This window comes from Strigops habroptila, chromosome 1 (genome assembly GCF_004027225.2).
Source record: "Strigops habroptila isolate Jane chromosome 1, bStrHab1.2.pri, whole genome shotgun sequence".
Classification (NCBI taxonomy): domain Eukaryota; kingdom Metazoa; phylum Chordata; class Aves; order Psittaciformes; family Psittacidae; genus Strigops; species Strigops habroptila.
In genome coordinates this window covers 76,287,588-76,312,984 of record NC_044277.2, presented here as the reverse complement: position 1 = coordinate 76,312,984, position 25,397 = coordinate 76,287,588, and the positions used below count along the sequence as shown (strand labels likewise).

At 41.8% G+C, this 25,397-nt stretch overlaps 1 protein-coding gene across 2 annotated transcripts in view; it reads left to right on the top strand.

The window, feature by feature from the left end:
- The window catches only part of MYO10 (myosin X), a 161,081-nt gene that overhangs the window by 45,472 nt on the left and 90,212 nt on the right, over positions 1-25,397 (top strand). For both annotated transcript variants that reach the window (XM_030471577.1, XM_030471666.1), the window contains one exon: positions 21,491-21,649. In XM_030471577.1, the coding sequence (XP_030327437.1) occupies positions 21,491-21,649 (159 nt within the window). The remainder of the gene's footprint in view (positions 1-21,490; positions 21,650-25,397) is intronic.

The following is a 25,397-nucleotide window of genomic DNA, read 5'->3' as shown; positions in this document are numbered from 1 at the left end:
GGCAGGTTTGGGCTGGCAACCCTGTGTTGCAGTTGGGTAGGGTGAGCTGCAGCAGTGAGGGTGGCTGGAGCTCCTGCGGCCAGTCCTGCCATCAGCAGTACTTGTAAGGAGCAAGTTCCTCCTTGGCATTTTCCTTTAAGGGAAGATGCTGTATGCTATGTGGCACGTGTATTGTCAGAGGGGCGGGCTCTTGCTCCCGTAGGCTTGCTGGATAGGGGTTCCTTAGCCTTAGAGAGAGACTACCAGGTTTTTGTGCTCGAGATTTTAACAGTGTGACTTCCATGATCTGTTAGCACCACTTCCAGCTTCCTTCCACGTTTTCCTTTATGCTGCTTCTGCTGAATTCACACCTGTCTCTCTCTGTCTGAATGTGCAAGGTCTCAGGAATATAATCTGTGAGATTTAGCAGTGAAATTATTTATGAAATTACCTTTTAACTGATTTTTTTGTTTTGTTTTTCTCAGCAAGCTGTATTTTATGGGCATGCGCTTTAACTTAATTTTCTCATCAAAATGTGCGATTGGTAGCTTCAGGTATTAAAGCTTTTCTTTTCTTATGCATTGATTGTAGTATTCGTGGAGTGCTTCTTTCGGGGGGGGAGGGGGGAAGGAAAAACCAAATTTTTTTTTTTTTTTTTTCCCCTCTACATATGGATGCAAATGGATATTTTAATTTCACTTCTTTTATGATCCCTGAATTTTGGGCTTGATTTGAATTCCTCTTATCAGTCACGTCTGCTTGCAAAGGTTACATACAGCATGTCAGGAAAGTAACGTATGTTCTCGTTATGTCAGATGCAAGGCAAAATAAAATCTAGCTTTATGCATTTAATAGTAAATTAATAGAGATCTTATCAGTTGTTAGAAATGTATATTGCCAAGCTCAGCTGAAAACTTAATGTGTGGTAGGAAATCAAGCTAATACTTGCTCCATCCGTTAGAAGGAGCAAACGCAGCAAGAGGCCACGATAATGAGGTGAGTATACAGGGAGCAATGAATTTTACTATTAGATGTAGTTTTGAAAGTTCATTATTGAACAACAGGTTTGTGGAGAGGCTTGGAAGAAAAGCCAGCTCATACTGTTGGAGTACAAATGGAGTTTGAACTTTCTTCTGAAAGATCTTGAATCCGTTACAAGTACAAAGACCTACATGGTGGTGGTAAGTGTCTGAGATTTAGTGTCTGAGATTTAGTGTCTGAGATTTGGTCTCTGAGCTCATGGAAAACTTGGTTTCTGGGACTAGAAATTTAGTTATTAAAAGGCTTGTTATTCACTTCTTCCTTTGTATTTGAAAATAGGTCTGTGGGTCAAAAAGAAAAAAATACCCAAACCATCCCCAAACTGTGCTCTTTGCTTTTGCCTTCTGCTTAAGAAGGATTACAGCTTTTCTTACTGCAAATAGTCAGAAACAGGACTAAAGTCATGGTAGCGTAAGCATTTTCTGTAACAGAAAATACTAATGAATACACCCCATAACAAGTCGAGAGGAATTTCTTAGCTCCCAATAAGTTTAGCAGCCGTGTGTGCAGCAGTTCTCTGGGCAGTACCTGTGCTGCATTTCCACGTGCATGTGTTGGGTTTAGCCAGAGAGACTGCCATTGCCATCCCTGTGGGTTGGATCTAGCCAGGGTGAAAGCTGTGTGTCTGACGTGAACACAGCTTGTGGAGTGTGGCTGCTGGAGTAGTCAGAATATCTGCTCCTGACTGCCTCTTCCCACTTGCTGGTTGCTGATCTGAACATGCTGCTTTGCCCTACGATCTCTAACAGTGGTTGTGGGGAGTGCTTGCTTGGACTTGTCTCAGCAGTGTTATCTTCTGTGATCTTTATCCGGAGATGGCAGTGTATTACTAACATTTAAAACTCCCTTATGTTTCGGGAGCCTGTCCCTCACCGTTCCTATGTGTCACGTTGCTGTGTGCATGCCTCGATACCTTGAACTATGAAACCTGTGTTCCCTGTGGTCAGTATTCTATTTGAGGCGTCTGCCTGTGGTGCTGTGCTTCAGCATAGGGATGTCTCTCTGATGGTTCAAAACATCTTTCAGATCACCAAGTTGATGAGGCTTTGCATGCTAATTCACATTTGGCACTATTGCTTGGAAACGATCTTGTCTTTCTCACCAAATCAGAGAGGCAAACACGCGTCTGTGTTCTTGGTCCTTTGTGCAGAGGGTCTTCACGTCTGAGGGAGATAGACCTTTTTCTTCAGTTCTTTGCTGAAATGACAGCTGCTGCTAAATGCAAGTACCTCTTTTAGAAGGATGTTTTACAGAAGTAACTGCTGAACACCACAGGCATACCTGTAAGCCAGCTTGTGGCTATGAATGTTTTGGCTACTGTAATGCAAAGTCTGATATTAGTGTTTTATTTTGATATCGCACCCCTCATCCCTCCTTTTCTTCCCAGCACTTTTATCTTTCACTATCTAGGAAGTGGTTTGTGCAAAGTCAAAATAAAAATATCTGTGTGGGCATCTGCCGCTGTAACTTCAGCTGATGTAGCAACTTGGCTTGACTGCAGTGGTGCAGTTGTATCAGTAGAAGGACATGCTTGCAGTTAAGCGCTGAATTTCGTGGGGTCAGAGCCATTATTGGTTCCTTTGCAGATGGGCAGAAAAATCCCATTTAGGTCCAGGCATCTCAGGTGAACATGGAAGAGGGTCAAGTGATTTCAGTAATAGCTGAAACAACTTTGTTGGAAAGGATTTGATATCAGTTGCTGGCGCTGTAGTAGAGTCCTTTGGATTGCTGGAGCCCACAGCACCAAGGGAATAGGTTTTGAGCTTCATTACTTTTGTGCATGTTTTAATCGGATTGAACTGTGCCCCAAGGGGCCTGGAAAAAGATTTTGGCAGATGTGCTAGTACTTCCCAGCTATGGGGACTGCCTGCTAACCTTAAAACAAGTAACCCCAGTAGCCCTGTGAGCAGAAGAAAATTCACTGAAAAAGCACCATCAGCGTAATCATGCTGAGGTTAAGGTCTTCTGCTAGGAAAACTCTTGTATTCATGATTCACAGGGCTGCATCAGCAGGATCCAGTGCAGACCTGTCTTAACAGGAAAAGCTTCTCATGTTGGCAAGTGAATTGTTTTGGAGACCAGTGCTTGCTTACACTCTGTCAGCAACCCAGTATATCTGGGTGCTTGAGTTACCTTGCTCTGAGCTGGAGCAGACAGAGGGGATCAAAATGAGTGCTTTTTCAACTTTGTTATCTGACTTAATCCAATTGACGAGTTGTGTGCCTGGAATGTGCTTTCTTTGACTTGTCCTGTCCAAAAGTGCATCCTGGTAGTCTAGGTTAAACATTCCCCTCACCAACAGGTTTCCTTCTCTGGTACCTGTGCTGCATGTGTTGTGTCTCCCTGCCTGGGAACATGAAGCAGTGTTTTGAATGACATGGGCTCATGGTGGGGTGGGAATTCTCTTATTTTTGTGCAACATCCGATAAGGGTACTGATTTTGGTCTTGGGCAGATCACTTAAATCAAAACCTGTAAATAATGCTAATTGAAATCAGGTGCTCTAATTTAGATAATGATGGGAACCTGCATAGCTTGTTTTTAGGGATGCTAGCGTTTTCCCTGGCACCTTAGAATTGCTCAGTATTTCATATTAAGATTTGTGCTTAACTTTCCAGCAACCGAATTTAAGCCTTCCTTCTCTTTTTCAATCCATTTCCTTCTCTGAAAATTTCAGCTACAGAGGAATCTGGCAAAAATAAAATCATGGGGACTGTCTTTTAATTTAGTAGATTGGAAACTCACATTTAAGACTGTGCAGTTATTCTAAGTGGGCATTCTAAATGTATGCTCCTGTGGGTTGTTTTTTTTTCTCCCCATAATATAGTGGTATTTGTGCACAGAAGCCCAAGAACATGTATTTTCATTGCATCTGCTAGGCACGCAAGGTTTTATGACGGTGGTATCAGCAAATTTGTCGGGTTAACTGAGCTTTTCAGATGAGTGAATCCCAGAATTGAGCACTTCCAATATAACAGTAGTTTTTATATTCTTTACAATACAGGGGTCTCATGAGAATAACTTAATATAGATCAATTTTCAAACCATACCAGAAACAAGTATGATTTTCCTGTACCTACCTGTCTTGAACTAAATGAGGCGTTGGGTGATTCCTCACCGGTGCTGAACTTCTGTGGAACAACTGACTCCTGGAAGTCTTTGCATGCTTTGCCTGGTCACCTATATCTTGTTTGTTAGTGTGGGTGTTCACATTAAAATGTGTGAAGATACGAGTATAAAAATTTGTATGTGAAGCTGTGGTAATACAGAATGACAGCTACATAATGGATCTTTTATTTAAATAGTTTGTAAGAGTTCTATTATGCTGAAAGTAAGGAATATATTCAGTGGACTATTTCAGGAAAATAATCTCTTTTACAGTTTAAACACTTTATATACATTCTGTTATGTTGTAAAAACCTGGGTTTAGTGCTGGTGCAGCTGTGTGTTTTGACAATGAAAGAGCTTGCAGTACAAATGTTAAAGCTTTTTTTTTTTTTGTAGGATCACAGCATTTTTCATATTTTGCAGTTGACTTAGTTATGAATCACCTGGTGGTGAGTCAGCTCCATACTGCATGACTAATTTGTCATGTCATCTTACTTATTTTTATGATCTGTTGAGACGACAGTTGGTACTGCAACTCTGATTGCTATTGCTTTCTTGTTAACGGGAAGTATGACTCTCTGTTGAATTGGCTTGTTACGCCTCAGTTTCATACCTTACATAGTGTTTGTGGCAATAAAGTGACCCCAAATAAAATACTTGTTGGAGATGTTCATGTATAGAAGCCCTACTAATGGGATGCAAAGGTTATTTCCTTCTTCACCTTTTTGTCCTAGCTGAGGTGATCCTAAACACTTACTTGAAAGCACAAGTCTGTCCTTCAATCCAGAGCACTTGAGTTTTGAGAAGAGACGCTGTCTTTTTTAGAGTCCGCTGGTGCCGCACGTGTTAGTATAGAGGGAGCCAGTTTTGCACTGCTGTGCCCGCCGGTGCACTTTGGTCATTTGCAGCTTACTGGAAGTCTTTCTTTACTGCTGAGGATGTGTTTGTGATTGCCTTGATGTTAAGCAGAGCTGTACTCCTATGGCCACACTCGAACTTTGGTATTAGCTCTGTAGCACCAGCTTTATGTAATTGTCCATGTATGTCCATCCTGTGATCTTTACTTTCTACACCGATAGCGGATTTCCTTGCACAGTCTATAGTGTGGTACATTATTGGTGCCTTGGGCTTAATGGCTCTGGGATGAGGACAAGTGAGGCTGGGTACCACACAGAACATTGCTAAACTCAGGCTTTTAAAAATCAGTCAGATGAGAGTTGTGAGCCATAAATCTTGTACAAGAAATGCCTGTGCCTGCAGAAAAGTTTCTACTACTAGTTTAAGTCAATACTGTGCCTAACAAAAGGCAGTATCCAAACAGAGGGTAGTAAATGCAAGATACTTTAGAGGGAAGGAGAGAGATTTGCGGTACTTCAGGGCTGAGACTTTGCTAAATAGAAAATAAATTTAGGTATGTATTCTCTATGTTAAACAGCTGCTCAGATTAAAAAATCATAATGGTGTCTCTATCTTAATAATTTTAGGCTGTAGGATTGAAACATGCCCCTGTTTCTAGAAACTTCTGATTTAATCTGCCAGGCTGAAGCTATGCGTAACAGAAATCATCATGTTGTCAGAGCAGGAGAGAGTTTATAAGAAGTATACTACAGGAAGTATACTACAGGAGTATGACCAAGACCGGGCATATTCAAACCTTCTATTAGTCCTTTTTTAAAAAAAACTTTAAGGTTTTGTATTTAACATCCACAGGCTTTTCACAAGTGCAATGAAAAGAGATTCTTACTCGCATGGTAACAGAAAATGAACAGTAATTCATGCAGTATTATCTGTAAATACTGTGGAATTAAGTAATTGGATTTTGATTCTAAGCCTAAGTCTCAGTTCTGAAGCATACACAGGTGAGGCAGAAGAGGGGAGATAAATTGCTTGAATCATACTGGGCAAATACAGGGTAAGGTGACATTAAGTCAGGCCCTGGGTAGCTAAACAAAATGGTTACTTCCCGCATCCTTTTTCCTCCAATCTGATGCTGTCTGTTCTGTAGGATAATTTTTCAAAATTATAGCTTGTTTGATGTACTGTAGTACGTTTGTGCAAATATACCCATCAGCTTGTAATGGGTCTTCCCCATTGATCTCTGAAGCTGAGTTTTAAGATATGACAAGGGGTAATGGGTTCAAACTTAAACAGGGGAAGTTTAGATTAGATATAAGGAAGAAGTTCTTTACAGTGAGGGTGGTGAAGCACTGGAATAGGTTGCCCAGGGAGATTGTGGATGCTCCATCCCTGGCGGTGTTCAAGGCCAGGTTGGACAGAGCCTTGGGCCACATGGTTTAGTGTGAGGTGTCCCTGCCCATGGCAGGGGGGTTGGAACTAGGTGATCTTAAGGTCCTTTCCAACCCTTACTATTCTATGATTCTATGATATTTATTAGAAAACACAGTAAAATAGACCTGTTTGGATAGTTGAGAGTAGCCTGGGAAGGTTAAGTAGAGTGCAACACTAATCACTAATACGCAAGATTGGCAGTCCATGTATCTCTCACAACCTTTCCTTCCATGCAAGCAATCAGAAAAGGTAGTCTGATTTTAATCTGTTTCTTCCATTTGGTTTTTAGTAACATGTTAACGTAATCTCACCATATTTCCTGTTGAACTTATATCTAACCCTCATTTTAGAGAATATAGACCAGAGCTTTTACAGCTTCATGTGCTTGAGGTTTGTCAAAGTAAATTCAAAAGCAAGCAACAGTATCCTTACAGAGGCAGAAAAATACTGGTGTATTTTAATTTGCAGCGAAAGATTGGGCTTTTCTTTCCAGGACTATAAATGTTAAAGTTATGTGTAAAGCTGCCAAGTAATTCTCTGAATATAAGACATCTTTCTTGTCTGTCTCCTTTATAATTCTGACATGACTACTGAAGAAGTACTATCCATATTTGAGGGGGAGGTGGGGGGAAGGTGCTATGAATTGCTTGTTGCTTGTATCATGGGAATCAATTGTAATTGGGTTTCTCCAACATACACATACAGGCAGGATGTTCATAGTTCAAATGCAAACCAACTAGTTTATATGTTGATTTTATGGGAGTAACTTACAGAACAGCTCTGTCGAACTTTTACAGCCAAGAGCAAGTTCTTTTCCTTATCTGTATATAATGCATGTTCTCACACATATCAAGGCAATATCTGTGCCATACAGTGAGACTTATGATGTGGCTTTTAAAAGTATTACATCTCTTGACCACTTCATCTGCCCATACGTGTGAATTCATGCCCTGCAATGACTGATGGTGCTCCAGTCTCCTCAACAAGTTCTAGCAGTGCCACTTATTTATCTTTTTCCTTAAAAGAAGTATACTACAGGAGTATGACCAAGACTGGGCATATTCAAACCTTCTATCAGTCCTTTTTTAAAAAAAACTTTAAGGTTTTGTATTTAACATCCACAGGCTTTTCACAAGTGCAATGAAAAGAGATTCTTACTCGCATGGTAACAGAAAATGAACAGTAATTCATGCAGTATTATCTGTAAAGGTGTAAAAATGGGAACTTGTAGTAACTCTCAGACAGAAGAAAAGCTTTTTTTAAGCTATTCTGTGAATTCTTATGGCTCCTGAGCCTGGTATATTCGTTCATGCTCCTTGTAATAGAACCAAGGAAAATAACATAATATTGTTTTCCCCCAAACCAGACATATTAAAATGTAGTAGTGTTTTCATATTGGTACTTCAGTATCTCCAAGAGCTCTTTGTGCCAGACACTGTAAAACTTTATAGCAAAGAGGTAGCTTTTTTCCCCTAAAAAGCTTTCAGTCAAAGAAAGAGCTCACTCTGACATACTGAACAAAGTATACTTTATTTGAGTAATAATCAAATTTACTAGCATGCATTTGAGAGAACGTAAGTAATTAGTGCCTGACTATGTAATCAGTCTGACTAGTGCTTCTGTTCAGTGCAAATTAAGACAACTGTGGTCTGCTGCTTGTAACTAAGCAGCTTCTCTTTTTCCCAGTATAAATGTAAAGATTTTGGACTTGGTATAAGTATCCATTCATGCCCACTACAGTATTTTCGTACAAATTAAAGTTGCATGTGGGCTTGCAGTCCAGACAAATACACAAAAATCTGAGATTTCAGTGAGTTTACACATTTAAAGTCTGCCCCCTCTCCCCCCCCCCCCCCCCCCCCCCCCATATTTCTGCACCTTTTCAAAACAAGATACGGTAGGGTTATTTATTTATGTATTGGATGTGTCTGTTTTTCTGTCTTTTTCTTTCTCCTTTTCTTTTTCTCTTTTTCTTTTTTTTTCTTTTCTGTTTACTCCACTACTTCCCTTTCTCTTCACCATGATTTCACGATGAGAGAACGATTGTGCAACATTCAACTGGTTTTGTTGATCTTAAACCAGAGCAGAGGAGGTCTGGAAAACTTCATTTTGTGGTGTCCCCCCCTAAAAAGTAAACAAAACAGCTGAAAAAAAACCAGGAGTTACAACAGGAAAACCTGAAGATACCATGGCATGTCAGTAGCAGTTTGGCTCCTCCAACTCGCTGAAGGCTGGCATGTGGCCATAAGAACCCTCTGACTTGAGCTGGTTGGGCTCTCAGGGCGTGGATCTGGGTTTCACGGTTGTAATGAAAAATGCTTAACCGCCTTAGCTGCTATCTTGAGATATGTGCAGCTTTGTTTCATGCTTGTCCAAACCTGTTTTGTACTTTCTTGCAGCACGCTCTCCTCCTGCTGCAGCTAACAGTTCTGGGGAAGGGGGAGTGGAGAGCCAGTCCCAATTACACCGATTTAAGAAGTTTCAGATTTCCTCACTGGCAACAGTTGTGGCTCTCTGTAGCAGTTCAGGATAACGAGACATGTTGGTGGGCGCCTTGTTGTGAGAGTATCATGCAAATGTGGGAGCCCTGAGTGTCTGGCAGCTTTAACCTTTGCTTTGTGCCACAGCTAGCAAAGTGCCTTGGTAGCTTTTTAGGACAACCTTGGGGTTGAAGAGTGCAAAACAAAGCCTTGCTGCAACAGGCTGAGGTGTGTAGCAATACTAACTGACCAGCAGTGCTTCTCCAGGAGCTGACAATGGTTGCTTGCTGGAGCCTGCTGCTGTTGTCTAGCCACACTAGTCCTGGAGAAAAGTAAGACTTTAGGGGCAAAATATAGTCCGTGAGACTTTAAAATAAGATGGCTTTGTGCTTTCTGAAATTATTTATGCTGCTTTTTGATGATGAAACCTTGAAGAGTTAACCTGTCAGAATATACTATTAAAAAAAACCCGACTTTTTGCTTGCTGTATAAAAATTCAGAATTATTCCAGCTTCTTGCTTCCTTCTCTTACCTTTCACCTGTCGTGTGCTATTTCTGCCAAGTCTCCTGAGCAATGGTAATATCAGAAGGACCCTCTGTCCTCCTGGGATGGGTGGATGCTGTCCACATGGTTGGTGCAGCAGCCAGTGGTAGTTTGCTGGCAGGAAAGCAGGGTGCCTTGCCTCCTTCCCTCTGCAGAGTCCTTTGTCACAGTCCCGCTAGCAGGGCATGCGAGGGCAGTGCCCTTCGGGAGGGATTACTGCAAAATTATTATTTCAGAGGATTTGCGGACTTGGGCAGCCATCCCTGCAGTAATAATACACTGGCAGGTTCCTCTCCAGCATATGGTAGCTGGCATACCTACTCTTTATTTCTAGACCGAAGCTGAAAATTTGGTTTACAGCCAGCTCCCCATCTTCTGGGAGAACCAGGGGTGTGAGGCACCCCAAGTTCATGCAGGATGAGTGGGGAAAAGCAGCACAGCCCTGCCTAACCACAGACACAGCACTGCAGACCAGGGTGTTGGTGTTCAGTGTCCCAGTCTCCAGGAAGACCAGTTCACTGGGGTGCAGAGCTGAAGCTTTACTGCTGGGCCCATTGAGATCTGCAGTGAAGCTGAGTGAGTGGTTCAGACACAGGCTAGTTCCACACATGGACTGCCCCATGTCTCTGAACTGCATGTACCGGGGTCCTGGTTCACACACTTTGTTGGAGGAAACTGTACTCATGCTGCATGGAGCCAGCTGAGATTTAGCTCAGCCTAGACTATAACATGTGGCTAAAACATCTTCTGTCCCTAGACTGTGCTACTCCTGCCAATGCTTATACAGGTTTCACGTCCCACACAAATGGCACTGGCTAATCCTGAGTGTGGATAAACTGCCTGCAGTTTCAATTTGACAGTGCTTCCATGTTGGCCAAAAAATTTTGTTGATATATGGGCTTCATTCTTGGGCAGGGGAAACTGTGCTGTTGTGGGACCCAGTGCTAACTTGGATAGGTTGAAAGGTAGCACTGGAGACCTGCTGAGGGCTGGTCTGTTGCTGCCTACATTATAAATTTACCTCTGCATGCCAGAACCAGATGTGTAGGTAAAGAGGGTCACTCCTTCGCCCTGTTGTTAAGGACCTCTTCCAGTTACTTTCAGCCAGAGCTGGAAAAATTCCCAGTTGCTGTTTAGCTGAGCTAATGGCTGTAGTGACAGAGGGAGTGGCCTTACTGTTTCTCCTCAGGTAGCCCTTTCCTGAAAGGCTGATGAATTGTTCTGAGATCAGCACACATGATAAAAATTAACTTTGAAATAGCATAGCCTTGTTAACAAAGCTATCATAGAAACTGTACTGTATGCTTGGGGTTCGGGAAAATATCCAGTGTTTTGTGTTCACCTGTCCATAATTCTGCTTTGAGCATTCTCTATGGTGTGTTATGTGTTATCATGTACATATTTATTTTCATAAATAGACGTCCTTAGGAGCTTACTGTATTCAGGGCTTCAGTTCCTCCCTTTTCTACATCCTACCCCTCTGTGTAAGTTACCATTCTACACCTACAAGTTTTGGGGAAAGGGGAGTTTACCTCAGTAAAGGACTGCTTCAATGAAGAAGCTTTGAGCTGTAAATAAAATGTCTTGGCGGTCTTGCCAGCAGTATAACTGTGTCAAAACCTCACACCGCAGGCAACCTGCAGGAATAGCAGGTAGTAAACACTGGCTTAATGAAGAGCTCCTCTGGTTCTTTAAAAAATGAGACAAGAGTAAGCGAGGGACTGTTGTTCAAACCAGGGTTCATACTTCAATCCGGACTTAATTGGAAATGGAATGAAGCTGCATCAGGGGAAATTCAGACATTAGGAGAAGGTTTTTCACTGAGAGGGTGGTCGGTCACTGGAAACAGGCTCTCCAGTGAAGAAGTCATGGCACCAAGCCTGTCGGAGTTCAAGGAGCATCCGGATGATGCTATTAGTCATATAGTTTAGTTTTAGGTAGTCCTCAGAGGAGCAGAGAGTTGGGCTGCATGATCCTTATGGGTCCTTTCCAACATGAAATATGCTATGATTCTGTAATCCCTGTAAACTCATACAGAGCTTTATACTGATCTCTTGTATTCAGATTTTTTTATTCTTGTAATGTAAAGGCAGAAAACCTAAAAATAAAATACTGGGTTTTTTAAACAAGCAAAGATGATACTAGACCCATATCTAATTTTTCACCAGTGGCCTCAAATGATCTTGGAAATGAGTTCCTCAAAGATAACTTAAAAACTCTGCCAGTGGTGGGCAAGGGAGAGTGTCAGGAGGTGAGGGGTGGAAACTGGAGGGATAGAGAGGAGAAATGAGAGCAAATAGGGGAGGTTTGCAATGGGAACACAGAGGTGAAGTTGTTGGTGGAAGCCCTGGAATAGAACCATGCTTTGCTCTCTTGCCAGGGGTCTCAGGTACGCAGGAGAAGGTGTGAGGGAGCTGGGTCTGTACAGGTTACTGCTCAAGCTTCTATGGGTGATGGCTTTCAGGATGGAGGTAGTCATGGGGTGCGAGACCTCCCAGGCCTCCCTGACTGGGCATTGTGTTAGGAGCACTCTGGCTTCTGTGGCTGAGAGCCATGCGCTGCTTGCACTAGCCCTTCTCCAGCCTGGCTCCTGGCTATGCTGGCTAGCTCATGGCTAGCCCCAGCACTGGAGCCTGCTGGAGCGCTTGACATCCAGCCATCTCTGGGTGACCGAACCATGATACTGGGGCTAAAACTGCGGTGTCTAGCTGTGACTGACTGGAGCAGAGGGGCTGGCTGCTACCTAGCAGGAGGAGTGATGGAAACCCAAGCCCTGTGTTGTCTCAGAGCATTGAAATTTGTCAGCAAAACCATCTGCTTCTGTGTAAAAACCTTTCTTTTGGCTCTATTTCTTTTTTCTTTCCCTCCAGCTCTTTGCAGCGCCCTTGCTGAGGGAGTGTCTCAGCCCAGCGCCTGTGGTCCCCTTCTCAGGGGACCAACTTGCGCTGTGGTGCTACAAGGACCTTTCAGCCTTTATAGCTGATGCTGTGGCAGAGCCTCCTTGGTTTGCGTAATAGCATGGTGGTGATAAGTAGCACAAACCTTCCCAAGAATTGCTCCTTGGCCAGCAGCTGTGCCTGGCAGCAGTTCCTGGACAGTCCACTGGTCCCCCTGTGTGTGCCTCTCTGCAGGGTTTGGGCACCATCTCCACCCACAGGCCTTGGGTAGGGCTGGTTCATATGAAGTGCTGAGCTGAGAGGAAGATAAAGGGACAAGGCCAAAAGGCTCGCAACGGTGTTGCTCGTGTTTTATTTGGCATCCCACGGGCATCATTGGAGTATCTCCTTCTCTGGTGAGCCTTCATTCAGGACAAGGCTTGCTTTGCGGGAATGGCCCGTCAGAGCTCCAGCTCCCACATAAGCATTGCCTCTGATTTCATTACTGCAGCACTGCACACAGGCTGCTCCTGTTCTAGAGCAGTCCAGTCAACTACCTGCAACATTTGTTCTTTGTTCTTTTTAGAGAAAAAAAAAAAAGACCTATTGACATTGCTTCATGCCTCAGAAAGCTGGTATAATTTGTAAGCTGCTTATTGAACAGAGTTATTCCAGTTCTTGATAGCAGGGCATTTTATTCAAATTCAGTCTTGTTCATTCAGTTGCAGATAGTCATTGTTTATCTCACATGAATCATTGAATAAATATGAGTTTGAAATTGAGAGTTTCACTTGAGCTCTAACTGATTTTGTCAGTCAAGCTAATGCTTTCAGTGCCTGGCATTGTCTATAGATGCACTTTCCGTTGTATGGAAAATGGTGGATAAAAGCTGAGGGAGTTTTTTTTGGGGGGGGGTTTAAATAGTGGTTTTGTCTTCCTACTAAGAAGAGGAAGCCGTCAATTCTCACCCCCTTGTCCTTGGAGCTAGTTAAGGCAATAATTCATTGAAAGCAAAAGGAGTATTGCCATTACACCTGTTTACTGGGTGCTGCCTACAGTAACACTGATGTGGGGGTGCCTTTGGTGGGGTGTCCCAATCCAGACGGAGGACTGAACCCATAGGGAATATGGGCGCAGGGCTTCTTCAGTTCCTCTGCTATGTACCAGGACCTACTGTCTGCCTCATCTCGCAGTCCAGGTTGGAGATCTCTTGCCTTGCTGTGTGGTCAAAGCTGGTGAGACCCTGCTGCTGACCATCTGCCTGGCAGGAAGCTGAAAGCCCCTCTTGTTTTATGTCTCCTGTGTCCTGCCCTTGGACCACTTCACTTGGTCCCCCATTCTGGGAAAGCCTGGGCAGCTGCAATCCCTCTACTTCTTGGTTTATGAAGAGAAAGGAGCACTTTGCTGTGGCAAAACAAGTGCTGGAGACGTGCCAGGAATGTTTCACTTTTTCTGCAAAGCTATAGTCACAGTGTTTGTAGGAAGGCTTCTTAAAAATTGGGCTTTGTCGTGTCTTCAGGTAACGTATAACTGCAAGTCATACAAGGTTGCTTGCAGAGAAAGTTAAATTAAAGATACACTTTTATTTTTACTTCTAAAAATTAGCGTGGACTGCCTAGAGTCTTACTGTAGTATAACCTGGGTAAAATTGATGTGCTTAATTGGAATTAAATTTTTTTATTGTCTGTGTAGGCAAGCCCAGTTGAGGGGTCATAAGCACTGAACCTGTCATTGGAAGCTTGTTTGTACTTGGTGATAGAGCTTGTCTACCAACGGAAACAGATTGGTGTGTGGAATAAACTGCCTTGAAATACCTTTTGTGGAACAGACGTTGGGTGAGAAGGTCTTGATCAGACAAGCTTATTGACAGTGGTCAGTGCATAGGGAAACAACAAAGAGGTGCAATTTACTGGGTTGGCTGAGCTCTGCTCTGATGATGGCCAGGATAGCCATCCTGGCAGCGTGCTTCCCCACGCTGTGGAGCTTGGGAGCAAAGAGGGGTATTCTGCATGAGTGTGACAGCCTGAAAGTTGTAGTAGGAAAGCCACTCAGGGGAATTGTTCCAAGCCATTGCTGGTACTGTAGCTGCTGGAGGTGGGGGAGAGGATGGGGAAAAAGGCACCAGGATGGGCTCGCAGCACTTGAACGTGGGAGCAGCTCCTGACCTAGATGTCCCAGGCCTCTGTAAGTCTGAAAAGCATTATGAAAGGGTGACTGAGAGGAAGGATTTGCAAGTGGTTTGATTGATAGGAGGAGGAACAAAGACTGAAAATGGCAGGAACCCAAGTGAGCAGAAGGTAAAGATTAAATAGAGGAAATTTACAGGTTGGGTGTTACTCAACAGATTTTGTGGATACAGTAATGTGCAAAGTGGACATTCTGCACTAGAGGTCAAGATTAACATCTAACTGTGAAGGGAGGCTAGGGAGTGGGGTGATTCCCAGAGTAAAAGGGTAAATGGGTAGGAATTTTACAAAACGAGTAGGAAGTAAGCTGATTCTCCGTTGATGTGTGTATGGGATATTTGCTTGAAGACCAGTGTTAGTAGTAACAATATCAGTTTAGTTGGTAATAATTTTTTTACATAAATAAATGTCTTACATAAAATTATTTCCTTTTCCTCCATAGTTTAATAGATAACATTTTGTTTTATTTGGGTTTGTTTGTTTGGTTGGTTGGTTGGTTTTTTGTTTGTTTGATGTTTGTTTTGTTTGTTTTGGGTTTTTTGTTGCTTTGGAAAAGATTAAATTATATGCCATCAAAGCAAGCCTTGGGTCCTGGTTTATCTTGTTGCTTGAAAGATTGTTTTGTGACAATACACGTCTAAGGTCAGCTGTTACAGAGAAATAGTAAATTATCAGACAAAAAATTACTTGGGTCATACTCTTGTCATGATTAACTGTAGAATTTAAAATGTTGGTAGTTAATCTGCTTTACATTTGGTCTTAAATTGCTTTTGATTTATAATAGAGCATCCTTTCCTGAATGTTAAGTATCTGCTTAGACGGTAGATCTCTCCAGGAAAAAACAGTGAACTACTATATTTTTATTTTTGTTTTTAATCTCTGGGTCCTTGGGCTTGTCGTGATTTATTTTTCTCCCTGGAACGCTGCATTCCACTGCTTGTAATGTGACACCAAGGCCTCTTTTTTCTGCTTGGACTCATGTATAAAGACATTTTCTAAGATTTATTGCATTCTTTTAACTTCTAAACATGAGGGAAACACAAATGATGATCCTCAGTTCAGACCAACAGCAGAGAAGGGAAAAAAAAAATGGTATTTTAAAGTGGATGTTTCTCTGTACAGTCCTGTGTATTTTGCTGGGCTGTGCTTATCTCTCTGCTGTGGGGTCAGTGACCACAAGCAAAAAGATGCCTTAGAAGACTGGTGTCTTGAATGCTCAAGCTGAGTCCTCTGGAGTTGTTGTTGAGTCATGTGGATTTTCGTGGGCATCACCGTAGCAGTTGGGAGTAACCCTATGAAAAACTCATGTGGAGCAGTTCCTGGGGCAACGGCAGGAAGGCTGTGGGCTTCGCTTTTTGGGTCACAGATAGCTTTGCTTTCTGGTGTCTGTGGGCTGGCCAGATGCTGTAGCAGTTGGTTTGCTAGTATCATAGGCATTATTGAATAAAGTTTGCTTGGTTTTTGTTTTGGTTGGTTGGTTTGTTTTATGTAAACCTTTCTTTTAGGTGACTTCTTTACAATACTTTTTGCCTTCGCTTTCCCTGTCTTACCTGTTTTTATGTTTAAACTATGATATTTTACATTACCCCTCTGGTTACCTGGATTTGAACGAGTTAATTTAGATCGAGTGTGTGACAAGACTTGGATGTTTCTGTTTTCCATGTAAGAATATCAGCATTATCTTCTGTAAGAACCTGCACTTTGTATAGTACACTTAGGGTTGGTAAAAAGTTTTCTTGCATAGGGAAGAGTGGGGGGGGGGGTAGTTGCCCCTTTTCTATTACCCCTACCAAAATACCCCTACCTTTCTTGATTTATTGCAACCACACTGGCAAGAGGGGCGTGCTAAGCTGCGTAACCATTCCCAAGCACTGCAGCATGCAGTACTTGGCTTGGGTCAGACACCACCACATCTGGTGTGTGTTACTGATGGTGAAGCTGATGGCATCTGACAGCCTCAAACAGTTGCTGCCCATGTGGTGGGTAATGGCCGTGAGGGATGGTCCAGCGTTCATCCCTGTCTAAAGGCAGCAGTAGTGGGGAGCCAGTGCCCATTGTCACCTCTTACTCCAACCCAAACCTCGATCTTTGAATTAAAGAAGGAGATCAGAGCCTGCGCTGGTTGGGAGTTGTGTCTGGGAGGGGTGAGTGTTCAGATCACTGTATAGAAGGGGCTGTTCTAAAATGCTCACAATATGTAAACTTCTCAGTAGACAATCTTGCATATTTTCAGAGAGCAGATTCAGTAGTGATCTATTTCAGGCCAGAGCTTCCAAGATGCAGACAAGCCTATTTCTGCATGTAAATAAAAATCTCATGGAATCTCACTGAAACAATGAAGATTGTTGTAATTCAAATACCAAATTGTTGATAAGAAAACTTTTGGAGTACCTTCTGCCTTCCTCCCATCCAATATGGATCATCAGCATCAGACCAAAACTCCCTTTCCCTGTGAAAAATGCCCTGAGAGATTCAGCTATGTAAGGGCTCCGAGCAGACTGGAAGGCCTGAATGTAACTTGTGGCTTTTGCAAGGAGTGGGGATTGTGTGGGCTTTTGATGTGCTTTACCCAAGGACTTAATTCAGCATTCTCGTAAACTCACTTGGCTTAGCCATTGTGGTATCTCTTGTTACCTTTTAATGACCTTATTCAAGTGGGGATTTTTGTCACTTGTCATCATGTCAGAAAATGATACTGTAAGAGAAAGCATTGTGTGCTCCTGTCATTGAAGGCCCACTCTGACATTCTTTCCTGGTGTTAATAAATTGTATTACTAATTAAATCTTTTGTTAACATGTAATTTCCATTAGATCTTGAGCTTAGGGGTAATTTGTCAGTGCAGAAAATTAATTAGACATTGTTTTGTGATATTCCCCTTAAATAAAATGCTTGAAGAACTTCTTTTCTTTTTCTAATGCCAGGTTAGTTGCATAGGATAAGAATGTAAATTTCAACATAAAGAAGTGGGGAATATTAGGATTTTCATGCTGGTGGTTTTCATGCTCTTTTAAAAGCATCGGTGAAATTAATTTAATTGCAGTCATATGCCTCAACTCCTGATATGTTTGTGGGTTGTTTTCTTTACATGCTCACTGGTCAATTTAAAAGCATATATTAATGTAAAGTACTAGTTATTCCAAATTGCATGGCATACAAAAAATGCTTTTCTGAACCAAATATAAAGACACAGACTTGCCTAAGAAATACTTGTACATTTTGGAGTACAATATTACACTACTCATGCAACAGTATTTATGAATAGGGAAAACTATATATTTATTTGTTCAAGCTGTCATTTTTCTTTATATGTCTTTGACTTGGTATGTGATTTAGGGTTTGTTTGTTGTACAAGTAGAGTCCCATTTGAAATTGTTTGTTTACTTATGACACTGCTGCTTCAGAGCAAACCCCTTCACAAAACAGCAACTGCCAAAAACCCTCTTACCCAGTGCTTATCTGCAGTCTCACCTTTAATCTCGGTGCGTGCTGCTCTAAATTCTCCAGCTTCATACAGTGCATTAGAGAGTGTGTGACTGGCATTTTCTGCAAAGGGAAGGCACTTCCTGCAGGAGTGGGTTGGGATCTGGATGGTGTTTCAGAGGGTGACATGGGAGTCTGTCCCATCCATGCAGTGCAGTCATGCCCACATCCTGGACATGCTGGTGTGCTGTTGAGGATTTTCCCCTAACTTCTTTTTCCTAGATCCTATATCCAAGACTAATGTTCTCACTGTGACGTGATGAATTGATTTTCTCTACCTGTCCTTCTTTCTCATCTGGGTAGTACTTTTGGGAAGTATTAGTGTGGATCTTGCTCTCGGAGATCTCAGGGCTTGACATTGTGTCCTAGAGCAGATCTGGCAAGTGCTACAGGTAGCATGGTTGTTGGGCAGATGGACCTTGACACTGGTCTGGATATGTCCTCATCACAGCAAGGCTGATAATTTTTACCCAATTATGGAGAGAACGTAATTGGGCTAGCAATCCTGCAGATTTCTGAACAGATGTGAATGAGGATGTAGGGTCGTATCATCAAAGTTTTGAAACAGGCTGTCAAAACTACACCAGTATGGTTTGTTTTCACAGTTTCTGCGTGTCACCCTATTTTTAACGTTCATTCAAATATTCCTGTCCTCGCTTACCTGTCTCTTCAATCTTTCCTTTTTGACTAGAGGAAGAAATCTGACTCAGCAGCATGTGATTACTTCCTTTTAGTCATATTTGCTTTCTTCAGGACTAAACAGCACTCCTCCAGCCTTCAAGTGTGGGTTCTCAGTTTCAGCAAGCTGTTAACATTTGGGCATCTGATAGTTCCCTCCTACATTATTTTTGAACCTGATAGTGCCTGCACAGCTTTTTCCTGTGTTACCTGGGGAATGTGGTGGCAACGGTCTCCCAGCTTTTCAAGTTGCTTCCTCTTTTTAGCGTGTTCATCACAGCCCTTCTAAGCTGTGGTAGGAACAGCAGAGTGGTTTTGAAGTGTTCTCCTTTCTCAGTGAAGTGCTCTTGACTGTTGTTAAGCCTAGTTTGCTGTTTTGTCTTGAGCTTGTTCTTTTTGTTGTTCTTTGCATTGCTCCTTCCTATCTCAACCTCTAATTTTCACTTCCGTAATAAATTTGAGAGTTCTTTTGTGTGCTGTCTCTTTAAGGTTTAATTTGTAGGTTTCCATGTATTCAGCATGTTTGTTATCTTGGACCATTTATATCTTGAGAGGAAAGAAGTTTTTGCTGAATTCTCATTTAGGTTTGTCTTAAATCTTATTCCAAGTTTCCTGCATGTTTTACTTGACCTTCCAGAAATGCTGGCAGGATCCTTGAGGATGGACAATCCTGCATGCTGCCAACGGGCTCCTGTTTAAATTCAGGAGCCAACTTGTTCGTCTTCCTCTTCTCCATGCTGACCTTGTAGAATGGCTCTTGGTTCCTATTTCCTGAGGATTTCAACTGCTGCAATATTTCATAATGTGATGTTCTAATTAGTAATGATAAAGTTCAAGGTAGCCTTTTCACGTCTTTGTCCTAATAAAGGCGTGAGTCAAGATGAAATAAAACAAAGCAGGCCTGTCAGGGCTTGAGCAGCAGGACTGCAAAAAGCCCATTTTAAGGAAATGAGGTCTGTGCATGTGATCCTGCTGCCCTGGCTGATGACTTTGTTCTTGTTAGATGATTTTGACCAAGTTTTACAGTGTATTTAGGAAGTCTGAGGGATGCGCAGTTCTGGTAAAAATTAAGAGTAAAGGAAAAGTAACTCCCCAGCATTGGAGAAGAAGCCCTTCTCCTTTCTAATTTGGGTGGCAGCTATCAGAAAAAGTTGGTATGTTTTCTAGCTGGTCAGTGCACACACCTATCTTTGAGTTAGCTCACAGAGCCATTTCCTCACCCAGAAAGAAGGCAATGTGTGGGAGAGCTGGAAGTATGAGAACAACCAGCCTGAAGAAGAGGAAATAGTGGGTTTCAGTGGGCCATCCTGGCCAGTGTCTCTCTGCCCTGTGCAAATGGTTGTCCCGTCATCATAATGGTTGTTTACCACAAAATAAGGCTCAGATCTCTTGGTATCTGTCTTTTTCCTACAGTTAGGGATTGTGCCTTGGATGCTCCAAATTTACAGGAACTTTCTGATGGTTTGCTCACGTATCCTGTCGACATCTCTGTTGCCTTCCAACATCTGTTGGAGATTTGTTTCCTGGATCGCCTTTCTTTCCCAGCCTTCCCCCAGTGTGCTTTGTGCTGGTGCAAGTGGCAGCTGTAACAGTGCCATGGCCTGTGCCAGCATTTGGGATGCCTGGAGTACAATTTTAATGAACAAATATCATCAGGCAGTTCATCTCTGTCAGCTGGTGGGATATCAGAGTACAGAGCTTTGATGTTAAGTCCAGTCTGTGTTCAGCCTCTTGCTTCTTCAGCTTTTTCTCACTGGTGCTCGCTTGCGCTCGGGCTGCTGGTTATTGCACTTCTTCCATCTTCTTTATAAATATATTTCAAAATATTTTTGGAAGGTTTTCTTTTAAGTATTCCAAATCATTAAAGTATTTGCATTACCCCACACTTTGTCACAGGTGCCATTAGCAGGGACCTGAGTACATTGCCTGAGTAGTGTTGGCTATGAGGTGCAGGCAGATAGCTATTTATAAGGATGAGCTGCCAAGATGTAAATAAAAAGGAAATGGGAAGCTGAATTCCAAAGCTATTGATTTAGTCTTTAGTGGTGTCATTAGTATTCATAAAAGTTTAACTAGGTTGGGGATGTATACATCTTCTGAGCATATTTGTGGAAGTGTCTTCTGACTGAGTATTTAAATTGTGGCTTTTTTAGAGCTTTTACTGTCTGTTTGGAACAGGCTTCACAAATTCATCTCAAAGTCCATTCACTAGAAATAGGTTTGCCTATTCATTTACAAATATCTGCAGCACACTGAACTTGGCATGCTACTTAAATTAGGAATAATGGACTAACCTGACAGTGGTCCTGCCCGGAGAATTGAAAGGAAACATTTAAGTGGATTTCAGTTCAAACATGTAAACACTTGCAGCCTGTTGGAACAATAATTCTCATTTGCTGTTTTGCACTGTAAAACATTTCCTCACAGGATAATTTGAGTATGTGGGATTTACTGTAATGGGTGGTTTTTTGTTTGGTTGGTTTTGGATTTTTGGGGAACTATTATTGCTTGGTTTATTTTTCTGCTAAAAAAGTCTAATGGTAGTCCTGTGTGAGATGAGATTACATTTGCCCTTAAAAAGGAAAAGACTTTATAGTCCTCAGTACATTGTCAGTATGTACTAGTTTCATATGACCCCCGTGCATGTATTTGGGGCTTCAGTTATTGTCAGAGAAGCTTTAGAAGAAGGTATGACTGGCAGGCTATTGTATTTTACAAGTCTGCACACTGATAAACTATATAGGGAATATGGATGGGTATGAAAGCTGCATTCTCAGATAGGATTTTTTGAATGTGTGTTCTGATATTTTCTTTGTTTCCCTCTTTCAGGTATTCACTTATAAACAGAGCACTATCACACACCAGAAAGTAACGCCTATGCATCAAACAAGCACAGAGAGCGTGGAAGACATGGCAGCACTCGTAGATCTCCATGAAGGCTCCATTATGCACAACTTATTTCAGCGATATCAGCAAGATAAAATCTATGTAAGCTTCTTCTAAAATTAAGAAAAATATCCAGAGGGAATGTTTTTGAATGTAGAAGTGCTGTACGTGTTTTACTGCTCTGTGGTATCTCCCTTCCTAATGTTCTCCAGTTCTTTGTATATTCACACAGAGCTGAAGCGTGCCTCATCTAGTGACTTCTCGCCAACAACAATGGAAGGAGAAGGTGGCTCAGGGCTGGCCAGGCAATCCCTTGGAAACCTTGAAAAACTGGCATGCTGCATAAGCTTTTACTCTTGCAGTGGCAGGGTTGTGTAAAGGGCTCTCATGTTTCTCTTCTCCTTTAGACTCTCTGCCCCAACAATATGTGCTGTGTACATCACCAGGGAGGATGTGGTAGGATTTAGTCTGAGACTGCCATTTGAGATCCCATCAGGCCAAGATCCAATTCCGATCACCTTCACCTTTTAGTATTACAAAAAAAGTATGAAATTGTCAAGCTGAGGACCCGTGCCATTAAGTACAGGGAGTTGGAGTTCGGGGTGTATTGAGAACAGGCAGCTGTTTAAATGTTTCGAAAACTAGGAATTAGTCCACACAGAATGCTTTTTCTCAGCTCTAAAATGAAGGGTTTTGTGATTAGATTTATTTTCGTTAATCTTGAACTGACTAGATATTAATCTTTTCTGAACCTGGAACTACACTGAATGTGAGAAAGATACAAGGAGTAGTGGCTGTTTATAGATTGTGTAATCTCACTTTTCAGTGGTTGGTAGTTTTGGGTGGGGATTTATATTTTTTTAATTTTTTTTATTTTTTATTTAATTAATGGTTGCCAAACATGAAAAATTTTTGTTTGCATCACCTGTCTAGGGCCTTGAGATTTGGCCATATACACAATTTATTCCAAGCTTCATCTGTTAAGTTTAGTTTAATTTATTTTTAAATGTGAACAGATCTTTTAGTGCAAAAATAAACTTTCCCTCTGTTCAGAAATTTATTTGACAAAAACCAAAAAGGGGCATGAGGAAATTTTATTCCTTTGACATTACCTTTAAAGTGGCTAGTACGAGGAATCCTAAATGTTGAGGTAGTTCTCTTTACAAAAGCCTTATGTGTGGGGTTTTTTTCCTTTTTTCCAAATGAACCATTTTTCCTTTCAGAAAAAAAACCAAACACCATATATGAACAATCCTGCATGTGTGGAGGAAAACAGCTACTTGATAAGAGTTTAATTTTCTATCAGTATTATTAGAAAGTAATGTTTAGTGTGAGTCAAACAAAAAAGTGTTTTCTGAGCCATTGTGTGGACTCAGATGGAGGACACTTCCCCCTTTTAAAAAGCATATGTGTAAAAGGGGATGATTTTTTGAAGAGGCAAAGAATAGCCTCGTTCTGAAGAGACATGTCCTAGCTTATTTCTTAGCTTGTCAAGGCAAGTTTAGGGTATTCTGATACTTGGTGTTCAGTGCGGTGTACATTTCTAGACAAACAGGTTTGTGTGCTGTTAATGATGACTGATCTTCAGGTGCTGCTGAATGCTTATTGTCCCTTCAGTTCTACTAATTTTACTGCTTACTCCTATGAGTCCACCTCACCTGAAAAATTATTGGAAAGGCAGTTGGAAAAAAGGTGTTTTGAAATACATATGAAAGCCTCTCTGTTGTCCTATATATGTAACCAGGACCTGGTGTAAGAAGCATCTTCTTTTCTCAGTCCTCATTAGTACCCCACTCCTCCTGTACCAGTGATAGTGTTTTAGCAGGACAGGGCTTCAGGAACACAAACTCCAAGACAAGCCGATTAAATAGCTTGGGTAATTTTTTGAAACTTCATAGGTACATGGGCTTGTGTTGGAGGAGGAAATGCTGTCATTGCAAAATGAACTGTGTCTTTTCAAGCCAATAGCTCTTAACTGTGTTGAATAGTTAAATGATGTTTTAATGTTTGATGTTAAAATAAGGACTGAAAGGTGCATTAAGTTTACCTTTGTCAAAGGTGTACTTGCAGCGGAAGAGATTAGGTTCCTGGCCATTCTGCATTGAGATAAGACTAGCTCTTACACAGGACACTAGAAGCCATTGGAGTTCACGTTAGGAGCAATGGACACTTTACAGACTGTACATCTGCCCTCTCCATTCCTTCCAAAAAGTCCTCTGCATTGGCCAGGAATTGCTTCATCAGAGTAGTGCACATACTGTCTCTAGTATCCACCTTGGTGGTATCTGTCCTTTGCACGTTAGGGTTAAATTGGGAAGGCACGTGCCCCTCTCCACTCTGAGCTTAATATAATCATCCCTTTGAAAGACTTCTTGCCATCCTGAACAAAAACCACCATATAATTGCTGTATCCTGGCTTTTAGCTTACAGGTCCCTTTTTACTTCAGCTCTGTGCACCTCCTCGTCCACTTTCTGAGCAGGGGAGAAGATAAGCAAAGGTGTACGCTGACATTTTTTGAGTTATATGCTTGTAGTATTACAAGCATGTTAGTGTGGTTCTTAAGTCTGGCAGTTTTTGTTGGTTTTCTCAGGGGCAATGAGACTGTACTCTTAATGAGAAATGTACTTTAATCAGGACATATGTTTTGAGGCTTGCTTCTTCACAGACACACAAAAGTTACATGAAGTACAATATAATGAATTGTAGTGTCGAGTGTATATAATTTCAGAAATACAGGAGAAACAATTAAAAAGAAATTTAAACAGTTGCTGTCTCAGGAAGACAATTATTCATGCAAATCTTCCACTGTTAACTTGTGTGTTTGTCTGTATTTGAGGAACTGTTTCTCCAGCAATAAGTATTTAAGGAAATATTTTCAGATGTCTGAGTTCAGTTTAATCTTCCTTTACTGAATAACATTTTTGTCTCATATAATCATAGCCGTGTTCCTAAGCTCTTCACTACTTTCTAATTAATACTCTAAAGATATTTGCCATGGATGCCAAGTTTTGTCAAACATGTCCATGACTTACTTTGCTGCTGCCAACAACCGTGAGTATTACGGGTCAGCAGAGGATTTTCTGTGTTTCTTGCTGTTTCTTGGTGAGGGAGGAATATTGATTTAGCATACAGACTATGTTCAGAGCCTGAATGATGCCTGGCTCTGCTCTTACTGATTTTAGGCTCTTAGCTGAATCTGTGCTGGTAGTGAGAAGGTGAATGACAAAAGTTGTTCATGTCTATGTGCCACCATCTTTTCGTATCAGTGTCAAGTCTGTTGACATCTACTTGTGGTACATTTTGTCTGAATTCCCGTAAAAGAGTGCGTGCTTTCCTTTTTGGGGCTGTAAAAAGCATGGGATGTACAAGCCCTTTCTTGATTAGTTAAAGCAGGCTCCTGTCTGGTGTTTTTTTTTAAGTTTCTTGATTAATACTGCTTTTATCTAAAAGTGTCCTTCTGGGCTATCACCACTTTTGTTGTCCAGGGAAGGAGCCAGGGTTATGATAGCAGTGATCATATGGTGCAGGAATAAAATGGGGGAGTTGTTATTTCCTCCCCCATTTTACTCCATCAGGAGCAACTTGATATAGGAGATTCCAGACATTGGCATACAAGGTTTAATGCCCATCTTTGAACGCTCAGATTAGCTTGCATGCTAGGCTGGTATGTGGCAACGTATGGAAAGATAAACACTGGTGTTAAAAGCGGAAGGTGCCCACATTTGAAAATGGAGCCTTTTGTGAAGGCGAACGCCTCTGAAGCAAGGCCAGCACAGGGCACGTGGAGGGGAAGTGCTGCAGCGGCCGTCCTTGCTATTGTTCAAAGGCGAGTTGTTCCCAAAGCTGTTG